We start from the raw sequence: 15,243 nt of genomic DNA, 5'->3' as shown, positions 1-15,243 counted from the left end.
AACAATCAAAATAATGAAAAACTTAATGTATCATTATTTTGTACTTTATCTTGATTTTCTCCACTACTGAATTACCAGAATCCCAGCCATCATTACTGGTTTCATTTTGCAGAAGTTAGTAAATAAATGTTATAATAAGAGGAGATACAGTGAACAGTGAGGAGAAACGACAGTAACAAGATATGGAATAACCTCCAGGCCCTTCTCTCTTTCAAATGATCTTCCAAGGGCATGGAACTCAGTGATGTTTGGCTTTCCAGAGGAATATTTACAGAGGAAGAATAAACAACAACACTCTGCTAAAATGTACTAGTAAAGACGCAGTACAACAAACTACACATATCATTTAACTTACAATTATAGGAATAGTTACTAAAGATTCACTTACAGTTACAGGTAATAGTTACTAAAGATTCACTATGTTAGTTACTAAAGATTAACCTACAGTTATACGTAATAGTTACTAAAGATTCACTATGCTGCAGGCACTGAGCTAAGTAATTTGTAAATATTACTTCATTTAATCCTCATGAAGTACTCTAGGATACGCTGTTCCCATTTTAAAGATTTTAGAAATTATCTTGCTTTTTATTTATTTGCTAAAGTTAAAACTTGCTACAATCTTCTTCCTGAAGATTTCCGAATCTTTTTCCTAACTTCCCACTCTTCCCTCATATTCTTTATTATTTTAGTAACACTAGTCATGTTTTTAGAAATCAGAAGTAGAGCCTAGAAACTTCCCAGACTTGGTAAAATAGGGTCTACAAACAAATTACTATAACCATAATTGAGTATTTTTACGTACAGGACCAAAGCACTTGTCCTGACAAAGCAAAGCCACGTCAAGCATAGCTGCAGCTCCATCGTTATCACTTTACATTTAAAATCAGTGGTCTCAAACTTTTTGCTCCTCTATTCAAAGTGAGTGAGACATACTAAGTCCCTCGCTCTCAAAGACTTGAAACGTCCAACAAGGAAACAGCTTTTTAAACAAACAATGATTTGAATATGTACTCAAAACAAAAATGCTAAAAAGGAAAAGAATCCAGTGCTACGGACCATGCTTATAATTAGGAGGGCTGAGCCAATCTGAGGCTGTCACAGAATGCAGAGGGCAGGAGCATGCCCCAGGCAGAGACTGCATGGAACAAAGACCTAAATGGCAGCTAGGGGCTGAGACAGGGAATATGCCTGCACAGCAGTGGGCAGGGGGCCAGCCACATGGGGCTCTCCACACGGAGGTCATGATTTTGGTCTGTATTACAACAAGGGATCAGAAGCACAGTACGGATGGAATCTGAATTATTATCATCCCTATCTCATAAACTGGCCTGAGGTTAAATACCAAGTGCCCAAGCAGAATTTGAATCTCAAGCAACCTGGCACCAAAGACCACATTATTAATGATTTCTGCACAAATTCTAAAAGGTAATGGCAAGGAATTCAGTTAGAAAGTGGCAGTACTCAAGGCATGAGTTGGTGATGATCTGAAGAGGGGAAGGATCGTGAGGATGGAGGGAAGAGACAGGACTTTATAGATACTGAGATCAACTGTCAGGACTTGGCGAATGTATTCCTGCTTCTTCCTGTGGACTATTGAGGTTGCTGAAAGGCTTCAACCTGCGTGCACCTAAGAGCACGCAGAGAGCTGAATCATTATCTGTGGACTGAATAACCAGGGAATAATATAAAGGAAAAACATCTCCATTACAGATTGGTCACATTTTGGCATTAAATTCTCCAGCTTTTAATCCTGCACCTTCCTTTTGCTTTAAGTTGTCATTTGATAACTGCACGTTTTCTACATTCATCTAGAATACAGAAATCATATTACAGTCTATGGTTATGCCTTTCTCATAGCAATCCTGTACCTACACAAAACGTGCGTTTTTAGTATGAGATAAAAAGATATTTCACAAACAGTGCAAGGTTTTCGCTCCTGCTGGCATAGCTGCAGTGATGGCTTCATGAATTTTTCTTTTTTTGCAGTGATCCTTACACGGGATTCATTTATGTTAAAATGTCAGCAACCACAGCTGCAGACTTCAATCTAGGGAACCTATCAAGCAACTCAACTTTTTCTTGTCATGTCATGACTTTTCTCTGCTTCTTGGGAGCACTTCTAGCATCCTAGTGTAACTCTGTATAGGTGCTATGGTGTTATGGAGGACTTACGGTATTGCACTAAACACAATGAAAAACATGCACCCCGTCTCCACTAAAAATACAAAAAAATTAGCCGGGCGTAGTGGCGGGTGCCTGTAGTCCCAGCTACTCAGGAGGCTGAGGCAGGAGAATGGCGTGAACCCAGGAGGCGGAGATTGCAGTGAGCCGAGATCGCGCCACTGCCCTGCAGCCTTGGCGACTGAGCAAGACTCCGTCTCAAAAAGAAAAAAAGAAAAAAAAGAAAAACATGCAAGAACCACCAGATATCACTTTTTACTGTGATACACAATTTACTGGAGAGACGAATGGCTCAGAGATGATTAGCATCAGAGTGTTTTAAACACAGCATTTTAAGTGGATACTCGTAACACTTGAACTCACCATAATAGCAAAAGGAGGCCACTGCAAAATTATTACAGTACTGCCGTATGTATGCACTACAGTTAACTTTATGCAGTTATGATTTAACACGGCATCTGTTTGTTTACATTTCTCTCCACAGTCTCTAAGTGTGTGTATAAGTTTTGATAAATTTTAACTTATACATTTTTATGTATTTTATGGTAGTAAATGATAAAATTGACTAGTATCTACATGTATTTTATGCACTTACAGCATACCTAAATTAAATTTTTAAAATATTTCTAGGGTATGTTGCTCTGTATTTTTGTCATAAATCTCCAAAACATCTTCCAATATATTTACATAGTGGATATCTACATATAAGGGGATTCACACAGTTCAAACCTGTGTTGTTTAAGGGTCAACTGTGCATCACAATCAATCTTCCTACTTCAGTCTGATGGTAACTAGGTTCTGACACATACATAATAAAATAAAGAAAAAGCTCATGCGAGACCATGCATACGCGATGTATAAGGCATTCTGGAGAAATCATGCCAGGAGTAAAATCAACTCAAGGTCTGTGATCCTCGTACAGTAAACCTACTTTGGCTTTATTATTATGAAATAATTCAACATGATAAACTCTTCCCACTAAACTCGTGGCTGAATGATTTGCTGTTTATGTTTTACATACATGCTTCGGTATGAATGAGATATATGATGGAATTATCAGCTGCTTTGTCCTCCAAATTTACTTTTATTTCTTCAAACCAGAAGAGGTACTCAAAAGATTTACAGCTTTCTTCATAAAGTAATTTTTGCATATGCAAAGGCCTAGGTATTTGTGACTCATTTGGATCGGAGAATTAATTCTACTTACTTACATACAATTCCATAAGCAAATTGAGCAGTACAATACACATTACTGATAAATTAGATAAATCAAGAAAAGGTGCTAATAAAAGTAATTTTTTGTTGTTTCAGCAGTATTATGAGTGAACATTCCACACATTCTGCAGAACACATAATTTGCAGCTGAGCTATTGATTATATTTACATATTCTCAATGTCTATGGTACAAAACAATTATTCTCCTGAATTTTTAGCTGCAGGCGGATATATCCCATATTACGGGACCCTCTGAGTACTTTCTCCAAAGTAGATGGCCAGTAATGTTTATTGAATGAATGAAGGAAAGATCAGCTGTTAAGTACTTTACCGTTAAGAATACTACTTATATAATACTGTTATACTATACCACTGTTCAGTGAATAAGTTCCTAAACTCTTTCAGTTGAGCTCAGAGAATTGGACACATACGCAAGTAATATGTAAAAGAACAATCATTCTCTCTTTGTATCTGCTAAATCCTTCAGTATCTCATTCACCAGAGCTTTCTGAAATAACTATCAACATGAACAACTGAAGTATTCTTAGCAATTTATCCACACATTTAATTTATCCTCACCATCTATGTCAATATAAGAATCAAGAACATACCTCAGCCCAGAATTCTGCATATATATCATTTGCCGTCAATTTTGTAACGGGCCACAGTTTTGTCACAGAACAAAGGTCACAGGCAGTCATCATCAAACCAATTACACGGTCTCTAGAACACAACAATATAAGACTGGTCAGCATAGCATTTGCACATTTATAATAAGGACTAGAAAGACTTCTGTATTTCAGGAATGAAGTTTAAGTACGTATTACTTCATTAAACAGCACATAGAAGTGACAGCCAGGACAGTAAAATGGAATGAAAAATTAGTGTCATTTTAATCATAAGAACGGGAGTCATTTCTATCACAAGTCCCATATGTTCCTGTTGCCTCAATGCTACTGAAGAAATCAAATACAGTGTAAGCTTTGGCTAGGCTGTCATCTAAATCCCCACTTTTATGGCTATGGACCAGGCTTTCATTCTCATTGAATTTTGGAAATTTAGAGTGGGAAGCTGTCTTAAGAGAAAATCTATCCCAATCCTTTCATTTTATATTAGCAAAGTCTAGGTGCACAGAAATGACTTTTCCAAAGGGACAGGAATTTGTGGCAAGGCCAGAGGAAGAGGTAGCTGTGTAACTTTGTTCCTCGCTCTCCCCGTGCGAGTGTGTGAGCTGGGTGCAGCCTCCACTGTGCTTCTTATTAGCAGATATTTCTTTTCAACACCAGTCTTTCAACCAAAATGACTTTTCCCGTTTCAGCTGCTTGCATTCGTAACTATGTACTCCATGTCTGACTTTATTTTCTAAATATGGCTTGGTTTAATCTTTCCTCTTGAAGAACAATAATCACTTTAAAAAAATCAAAGACAGATCCCCTACAATTTGAATAGATTTGGTCTAGTGATATGTGGCTACCCTAAGTGAAGTCTATACTTAACAGAATAATTAAGTGGTAGTAATTAAGAAAGTGTAATGTACAACTTTACCTTTTATAAAGCAAATTACATAATTTTAAAAGACGAATTATCAACAAGGATATAAAAGTGTGTAATGAGTGAGACGATGCTCTTATTTCTAGCTCCTATCTCAATTCTAATGAGTATAAGCAATCCCCTGCTGTTAACCACTGCCTTACCTCTTCTAGGTCCACATTCTCCATCTGTGGGCACAGTCCTGCCCTAGCTCCTGAGCCTGTCTTGACCTGGGCAGACAGCACATTAGGAGCATTTATCTGTCAATTTGGCAGAGACTCTGCTCTGGGAGTGCTCTTAGCACATCTTAGCTCAAGCTAAGATGTTTGGATACCCGGAATACCCTGATTCTTATGATACCATCCATCACAGAGTTCTTTATTTTCCATCAGCTCGCTTCCTTTAGCCCATTTAAGTAATCATCAGCTTTACCACCTTACTTTTTGTACGGGCACATTTCAAGAGGGTATCAGGTCTCTTACAGGTTAGACTAAATCACTTTACAAACATTGGTTAGATTTATGCATACCCTTCCTGTAACCCCAAATAGATGCCATGTGAAGATTTATCCTTACACTGATCAGGGAACTGTAAAATTTTCTTAATGAGGTAGTTTCCAAGAACTTTGTGGCTTGAAGAATATTTTTGGATTTGGACTTTTAAAGTAATGAATATATGACCTTTTTTTTTTCAACAGGTAAATTCACTTAAACACAAATCGATTGTGAAACACTACCGTTTACATATATTTCATATGTTTAAAATAATTCAATCTCACTAATTTATATTTGCCATAATAATCAGTTTATCATGGTAAATAATCTAATAAGGTTTATTCCAAAAACACTTTCATAAATCTGTAAAACAAAAGAAATGTCAACAGAACTGGGTATTCTAAAATACATGAAAGCAATTTTCTCACTAGAAATTATTCCCAACATAAGGTTGCCAATATAAGGATTGAAAGGATTGTAAAATAGTTATTTAGATTTCACTGTCAAAATTACTTAGACAAAGCACAAAAAATAAAACAGATTAGAAATTTGGCATCAAACGTCTTTAATAAATATAATTACTCATTTTTTACTCCCAATTCCAAACCAGTTAGATGGCCATGGCTGTACAGAACTATCAATTGGAATCAACATTTTATTTCTATGCATGAATGGAATGTAGAACTGACTGCTAACTGGGATAGATCCTTAACTCCAAATGTGCTTTAATAACCATTTGTGAAAGGGATCATGTCCATGCTAAGCCTACTCTTGGTGTGAGTTCATATAACCTAGTCACTAAAAACAGTGAAGAAGAGCCCAACACAACTCCTATAAAACGATTCTTAGTCACATAATATTAGAAGGTTTAACTACGTTCATTTACCCGCAAAAGTTTTGAATGCCTGCATGTATCAGGCAGTTACAGCAAAGAACCAAACAGACCCTGTTCTCAGGTTAATAACGTTCTAGTAGGGCAAGGCAGACAATCAACAGGTCAAAAGTTTCATGAAGCAAGTGCTGGGTAAAAAATAAATAAATAAAAAAAAAAAAATAAATAAATAAATAAGTAAATAAATAAAGGGAGGCTACCACGTGAAGATCTGGAAGGTCCAGCAGAGAGAAGTGCATGTGAAGTCCTAATGTGGAAACAAGCAAGGCAGGTCTGAAGAACAAAAAGAAGTGCCATTCTTGCTACGACACACTGAGTGAGGTGAAACATGGAATGTAGTTAAGTTTGGAGAAACAGGCTGGAGACAAGATAGGAGTTTAACTTTTATTCCAAGTTTGACGGTAAAATCTTGGTGGCTTTTCCCAGAGGAGTGGCCTGATACAGGTATTAAAGAGGATCACTCAGGTCTGCTGGGTGGAGATGACTTACAGACCCGTGAAGAGGGAAGGGCAGGTTCGGAGTGATCACTCAGGAGAACACTACAGTAGTTCAGATGAGAGGTGAGGGCAGCTTGAATTATGGTGACAGTAGTGGGATGGGGGAGTAGGAGGAATCCAGACATTAGAGGCAGAGCCAAATGCAAATTATTAACACCTGTAAGAGTTATAAAGACAAGGCATCTCTCTCTCCCATCTTCCTTTCCTTTTCCCCCATTCTCCCCTTCATATATTAATTATTCCAGATCAAGTGGAGTAGATAAAGAGCACAGGGTCTATCACAGGTGTGCAGATATTCCAACCTGAAAGAAGTGGGCACCTCTCCCCAGTGTGCAGGTTTGCCTTCTCAGCATCATCCTATTTCAAGATTTTCTTCCCACATCAGAAGATCATGGAATCACAGAACTTTACCAAAGGAAGGCAAAACAGACCACATAGCCTGCAGTACTTCAGATGAGTTACCGATGGGCAAGAAGAAAGCCCAGCCCTCCCACACTGCCCCCAATCCCATGCCACACACTCTGTAAACCTGGCCAGCCAAGGATATACTATTTTGTTGGAAAAGAAGGAGAAACACACATTCTCTAATTTTATAATGATTATTTGAAATTTCTTTTGAATTTCTGTATTCAAAAGTATACTGATGTATAAGCAAAGACCAGAATTCTGTTATGAGGTAGTTTTAATTTTAACTGTTAAGAGTGGTTAAGTGTTATCAAGTGGTTAACTAGACAGCAAACATGTGGGGGATGTACAGTGGATGTTTTGTTTAGAAGCTGCCATCTAGCCTCATTTTAATTATTTTACTTTAAAATAAAGTCATGCATAGAATTTGAAAAGAAACTAGGTTCAATTCTCTTTTTCTCTAAATGATCATCTTAAAGCTTTTTTTATCTTGCTTTTAAACTCATTTTCAAGGGGTTTTAAATCATTGGGTTGAGTAATTTAAATCACATCTATAATAATCACTATACTTTCATCAAAATGTGACCTATTTTGACTAATTTATTAAATATTAAGCTAGCCTGAGGATAATACAGTTTTTCTAAAAGTATTATTTGAACAGCTGCATACTCAAAATCATAGAAAATATTTTAGAATCTTACTGTTTCCAATGGCATAAATAACTTTCATATAAGTATAAACATGATATAGTAATTATCTCACTAAAATATACTTTAAATTTAAGTTCTAAAATCTTAAGTTAATAAAACCCTAAATATATTGCTTCTTTTAAAAATACATTTTTCTGTTACAGAAATATGTTGCTTCTTTTAAAAATACATTTTTCTCCATCACAGAGAGAGAAAGAAACTATAAACGAATGGAAAATGAATCTTAGGTAAATGACTGCCACAGAGGAAACTGCTGTTATTCAAGTTAATACCAGAATTCTTGTATGATTCCTAGAGTTAACAACTTTACATGGTCTCACAGAGTACCATACATAACTTTAAATTAAATGGGAACATCAGTGATCTTGCTTTAGAACTTCGGTTCCCCACATTTCAGGTTCTTCAGTTGAAACATCAAACATTCCTCACACAGGGAGTCCTTTATGCACTTACAGTCCTAGAGCAGGTAAAGGCTGGAGGCTGCTGCCTCATTTGGGAAATGCTAAAGAAATCACATTACAGTGTGTGTGTGTGTGTGTGTGTGTATATATATATATATATATATCAGATCACACATCACATAGACACATTTGTTCTTCTTCAAAGCACACAGCAATAGCTATGTAAAAATATAGAACTTTTCAAGTTTTATTTCTGAATTATTTGAAGAATTAACAAAGAATTGTTTAAGTGTTTAATACTGTACCCTTTCTTTGACGTGCATGTACATCTAAATTAAGAAAAGACTTCAAGGGAAGTGGAGCAAAGGGATTGCTTTTGAAGGGTACAAATATTATCTGGGACTAAGAGAATAAACATTTTCATTTTAGAAAGATAACAAAAATAAGACAAATTATGATTTTTAAGCCACGATTTCAAATTATGAAATTAGTTTATCTTTACAATTTGTGTTTAAGAAAGGCAGTTCCTGCATGAAATACATGACAGTAAAAATTTTAAAAACTACCAACAACTTCCAAATTTGTCATCTTAATACTTAAAAGGATACTTTTACCTGATATGATAGCCTAAAACGCACTATGGTCTTTTCTGAATTTGCTGAAATGGTCCTTAGGCAAGACTATACCTGGTTCTATTTAGCCATAACGAGACCATGCTTGCTAATTTCAACAAAAAATAATAACTCGACTTTTGCCTACGCTTGGCTTGAGTTCAGAGCTGGTTTCCAGATATGACATTTGCTTTTAGTTGTAGTCAGGAAAAGCTCTTTGAAGGGAAATTTCAGTGCAGAAATCAAGCAGTTCACAGATGATTGGTGGCCCTGCATTATATTTCCTCTATCTTTTCTGTTACTAGCGAATCCCCTTTCATAAGCTAGATTTAAACTGTCTGATATAGTTGTCCCCCACCCAAATCTCATCTTAAATTGTAGTTCCCATTATCTCCAGATGTTGTGGGAGGGATGAGGTGGAGATAACTGAATCATGGGGGGCAGTTTTCCCCTTCTTGTTTTGTGATGGGAGTTAGTTTTCACAAGAGCTGATGGTTTTATAAGGGGCTTCCCCCTTTGCTGGGCACTCATTTTTCTCTCTCCTGCTGCCACGTGAAGAAGGATGTGTTACCTTCCCCTTCTGCCACAACTGTAAGTCTCCTGAGACCTCCCCAGACATGCTGAACTGTGAGTTAATTAAACCTCTTTCCTTTATAAATTACCCAGTCTTGGGTATTTCTTCATAGCAGCACGAGAAAAATAGACTAATACAGTAAATTGGTACTGCAGAGAGTTAGGTGCTGCTATAAAGATACATGAAACTGTGGAAGTGACTTTGGAACTGGGTAATAAGCAGAGGTAAGAACAGTTTGGATGGCTCAGAAGGCAGGAAAATGTGGGAAAGTTTGGAACTTCCTAGAGACTTGGGGAACTCAGAAGACAGGAAGATGTGGGAAGGTTTGAAACTACCTAGAGACCTGTTGAATGGCTTTGACAAAAATGCTGATAGTGATAAGGACAATAAAGTCCAGGCTGGTCCAAGTGGTCTCCGATGTAGATGAGGAAGTTGTTGGGAACTGGAATAAAGGTCACTCTCGCTATGCAAAGAGACTGGTGGCATTTTGCCCCTGCCCTAGGGAACTGTGGAACTTTGAACTTGAGAGAGACAATTTAGGGTATCTGGTGGAAGAAATTTCTAAGTGGCAAAGCATTCAGGGGAAAGCAGAGCATAAAAGTTTGAAAAATGTGCAGCCTGATGATGTGGTAGAAAAGAACAAATTTTCTGGGGAGAAATTCAAGCTGGCTGCAGAAACTTACTTAAGTAAGGAAGAACTGAGTGTTAATCACCAAGACAATGGCAAAAATGTCTCCAGGCCATGTAAAAGACCTTCATGGCAGCTCCTCCCATCACAGGCCCAGAGGCCTAGGGGGGAAAAATGGTTTCACGGGCCTCCCCCTGCTCTATGTAGCATTGGGACATGGTGCCCTGTGTATCAGCTGCTTCAACTCCAGTGGTGACTAAAAGGGGCAATGTACAGCTCAGGTGGTTGTTTCAGTGGATGCAAGTCCCAAGCCTTGGTGGCTTACATGTGGTGTTGGGCCTGCAGGTGCAGAGAAGTCAAGAATTGAGGTTTCAGAGGATGTATGGAAAAACCTAGAGGTCCAGGCAGAAGTTTGCTGCAGGGCCAGAGCCCTCATGGAGAACCTCTGCTAGGGTAGTGTGAAAGGGAAATGTGAAGTCAGAGCACCCACACAGAGTTCCCACTGGGGCAGTGCCTTGTGGAGCTGTGAGAAGAGGGCTACTATCCTCCAGATCCCAGAATGGTAGATCCACCTACAGCTTGCACCATGCACCTGGAAAAGCTGTAGACACTCAATGCCAGCCCATGCAAGCAGCTGGGTGGGTAACTGTATCCTGCAGAGCCACAGGAGCAGAGCTTCCAAAGGCCGTGGGAGCCCACCTCTTGCATCAGCATGACCTGGATGTGAGACATAGAGTTGAAGTAGATCATTTTGGAACTTTAAGGTTTAATGCCTGCCCTACTGGATTTTGGATTTGTATGGGGCATGTAACCCCTTTGCTTTGGCCAATTTCTCCCATTTGGAATGGCTATAAATACCCAATGCCTGTATCTCCATTGAATTTAGGAAGTAACTAACTTGCTTTTGATTTTATAGGCTCATAGGTGGAAGGGACTTGTGTCAGATGAGACTTTGGACTTGAACTTTTGAGTTAACACTGGAATTAAGAATTTGAGGGACCGTTGGAAGTATAGGATTGTGTTTGGAATTGTGAGGACATGAGATCTGGAAGGGGCCAGGGGCAGTATGACATGGTTTGGCTGTGTTCCCACTCAAATCCCATCTTGAATTGTAGTTCACCTAATCCTCACTTGTCATGGGAGGGACCAGGTGGAGATAAGTGAAATGTGGGGGTAGTTTCCCCATCCTGTCCTCATGATAGTGAGTTAGTTCTCACAAAAGCTGATGGTTTTTTAAGGGGTTTCCCTCTTCACTCAGCACACATTCTTCTCCCTCCTACTGCCATGTGAAGAAGGACGTGTTTTCTTCCCCTTCCATCATGATTGTAAGTTTTCTGAGGGCTCCCTAGCCATGCTAAACTGTGAGTAAATTAAACCTCTTTTCTTTATAAATTACCCAGTCTTGGCTATGTTTTTATTAGCAGCATGAGAACAGACTAATACACTGTCTAATAATTGATTTCTAGGATCCTAAATTCACTTGTCAGTCTTTGCTATTTATAAAGTTTAAAAAAATATTTATTATTAAGTGTAAGGTATTTGTGAAGTCTGCACTGTATGTCCTATGTAAACAAATTATTCATCTACATTTGAAACACACATGACAATGACTTTCATACACAATTGGGCTTTGGTTGTTTCATTTTTAAAATAAAATATCATAAAAAATACCTAGTGTTTTTAATCACAGTTGTGGTCACAATGTCAATATGAGTAAATGACATAATAGCTAATGACATCATAGTAAATGTGAGGGGCAGATGGTAAGGACAAAAGGTAAGGACAAAAGGTGGGAAGCAAGTGTCAGAAGATTAGGACTTCTGGTTGGGCGTGGCGGCTCACGCCTGTAATCCCAGCACTTTGGGAGGCTAAGGTGAACGGATTATGAGGTCAGGAGATTGAGACCATCCTGGCTAACAGAGTGAAACCCCGTCTCTACTAAAAATACAAAAAATTAGCCAGGCGTGTTGGCGGGCACCTGTAGTCCCAGCTACTCAGGAGGCTGAGGCAGGAGAATGGCATGAACCCGGGAGGCGGAGCTTGCAGTGAGCCGAGATAGTGCCACTGCATTCCAGCCTGGGTGACAGAGTGAGACTCCATTTCAAAAAAAAAAAAAAAGATTAAGACTTCCAGCAAAAGTCAAGAGAATGTAACTCCAGAATGAATGAAACAAAGAATGAAATTTTTTTAAAAAAATTACCAGGACAAAAATTGCCAACAATCAAAGATATACATGAGTATATGATAATATTATACAGCCTATAATTTGAATTACTTACTATTTTGGATTATTCGTTCACCTAAGAAATATCTGCTGAACACCTACTATGTGGTAGACACTGTCACAATTATCCATATCTCTGGGCCTTACCACTACACAAAAGCCCAGAATGTGATGCTTTCCATTACATGACATTCCATCATTGCAACAAGGATGGTATGCCACATCATTTATGTTCAAGCCAATACAGTTTTGAGAGCAAAAGCCAGCACTGCTATGAATTATTTTAGCTCAACAGGTGTTAGCTGAGATTGATCCAGGCAAACTGTGGAGTATGGTCACTCTAATTTTAACACAAAATATCCATGAAATAAACAATGAAAACATAAAATTTGAGAATTTTTTTTTTGAGACTGAGTCTCACTCTGTTGCCTAGACTGGAGTGCAGTGATGCAATCTCAGCTTACTGCAACCTCCGCCTCCCGGGTTCCAGTGATTCTCCTGCCTCAGCCTCCCAAGTAGCTGGGATTATAGGTGCCTGCCACCATGCCCAGTTAATTTTTGTATTTTTAGTAGAGATGGGGTTTCACCATGTTAGCCAGGCTGGTCTCAAACTCCTGACCTCAAGTCATCTGCCCACCTTGGCCTCCCAAAGCGCTGGGATTACAGGTATGAGCCACTGCACCCAGACGATTTGAGAATTATTCTAAAAATATTGACTTTAAGTATGAATTTTTCTACTAAATGAAAATGCATTTATAAGTTACACCTTTCTCTCTGTCTAGTTATGGTACAGAAATACACTGATTTTTAATACAAATAAGGATGTCTGGCTCTATACATTAGGCAATTTGAGTTCTCAAGCCAAGTCTGACATTTATTTCTTCAAATGAAATAGACACTCCTTCTGTGTTTTAGTATTAATTCTGGATAGAAAGGAAGAGGCCACTGACTGTCATCTAGCAACTACCCAAGATAGTAATTATAATTGACATCTCCAAAAAAGATCACCTAAGAAATACTATCATATATTAGCTACAAAGTTTCAAACAATATCAGGTAAATTGATTCACTAAAAGTACAGAACAAATGAAACTAAATTGGATATTTATCAAACTAATAAACAAGCATTTAAAAAATTAGTTCTATTTTTAACAAATGGTGCCAGAACAACTGGACATCTGCACGCAAAAACAAAAATAAAAACAAAAACAAAAAACAAACAATGCATCTAGACAGAGACCTTACAACCTTTAAAAAACTTAATTCAAAATGGATCACAACCTTAAATACAAAACACAAAACTGTAACATATACATAACATAGAAGAAAAATCTAGTTCATCCAGAATTTGATGATTACTTTTAAATACAACACAAAGCCATGATTCATGAAAGAATAAGCTAGATTTCATTAAAAATTAAAAAATTTATGCCCTGCAAAAGACACTGTCAAAAGAGTAAAAAGGCAAGCCACAGACTGAGAGAAAACATTGGCAAAAGGCATATCTGATCAAAGGCCGTTACCACAAATATACAGAGAACCCTTAAAATTCAACAATGAAAAAACAATACCCAAATATAAAATAGGGCTAAAGACATGAACTGACACCCCACTAAAAATATAAAGATGGCAAATAAGTATGTGAAAAGATGGTCCACATCATATGTCATCATAAATATGTGGATTAAGACAATGAGATAACACTACACATCTATTAGAATGGCCAAGATCCAGAAAACTAACAATGCCCAATGCTGGATAAGGAGTAAGAGGAATTCTCATTCATTGCTGGTGGGAATGCAAAAAGGTCCAGCCATTGTGGAAAACAGTCTGGTGTATTTCATAAAGAATTAGACATACTCTGATAATATGACCCAGCAATCATGCTCCTTAGTATTTACCCAGAGGAGTTGGAAACTTATGCTTACAAAAACACCTGCACACGGATGTATAGACAGCTTTACGAATAATTGTCAAAACTTGGAAACAACAATGGTGTCCTTCAGTAGATGAATGGGTAAATGAATGTTGGAACATCTACACAATGCAATATTATTTGATGCTGAAAAGAAATGAGCTATCAAGCCATGAAAAGACATGGAAGAAACTTAAATGCATATTACTTTGTGGAAAAAGCCAATTTGAAAGTCAACTACTCTATGATTCCAACTATATGACATTCTGGAAAAGGCAACGGTATGAGGACTGTAAAAGGATCAGGGACTGCCAGGGGCTGTGGAGAGTGAGGAATGAATAGGCAGAGCACGAGGGATTTCTAGGGCAGTAGAATTCTTCCATGCGATACTAAAATGGTGGATACATTTGTCCAAACCCATAGAATGTACATCATTAAGCCCGCATCCTAATGTAAACTACAGACTTTAGGTGATAATGATGATTCAATGTTGGTTCATTAATTGTAATAAATGTACCATTCTGGTGCAGGATACCAACAGTGGGGGAAGTTGTCCATGTGTGGGGACCAGGATATAGAGGAACTCTGTACTTTCTACCCAATCTTTCTGTGAATCTAAAATTGCTTTAAGAAATAAAGTTGGTTAATTCAAAAAAGAATTATAGTTTCAAATAAGATGAAAAATTGATAGGCTAAGATAAATGCCCACATCAGAAATAACAGCTGGAACTAAGTTCCAAAAGAAAAGACAAATTGTTAGTAAAGGCATGACACCATACTGATAAGCAAAGGTAAACTGTATAATAAAGAAAACCAGTCTGGAAATGTATTTCTAGCTTAAGACCATACCTTAACAGAGAAAAAATAATTTTGGAGAAGTATCCTTTATGAATAGTATGGAGAAAACTCATGAGCCATCCTGAAGAAAGAATAACCAGCAGTGGAGGCAAGTGCCCACTGGAT

The 15,243-nt window shown here is 37.7% G+C and overlaps 1 protein-coding gene across 1 annotated transcript in view; it reads right to left on the bottom strand.

Annotated features, from left to right (window-relative positions):
- Positions 1-15,243, bottom strand: part of PDE10A (phosphodiesterase 10A) — a 286,932-nt gene that overhangs the window by 11,760 nt on the left and 259,929 nt on the right. Inside the window, exon 19 of the mRNA XM_011999635.1 lies at positions 4,011-4,122. Coding sequence (XP_011855025.1) covers positions 4,011-4,122 — 112 coding nt within the window. The remainder of the gene's footprint in view (positions 1-4,010; positions 4,123-15,243) is intronic.

The sequence above is a fragment of the Mandrillus leucophaeus genome, unplaced genomic scaffold, assembly GCF_000951045.1.
Source record: "Mandrillus leucophaeus isolate KB7577 unplaced genomic scaffold, Mleu.le_1.0 Scaffold6, whole genome shotgun sequence".
Taxonomy (NCBI): domain Eukaryota; kingdom Metazoa; phylum Chordata; class Mammalia; order Primates; family Cercopithecidae; genus Mandrillus; species Mandrillus leucophaeus.
This window is presented reverse-complemented; position numbering and strand designations above follow the sequence as displayed.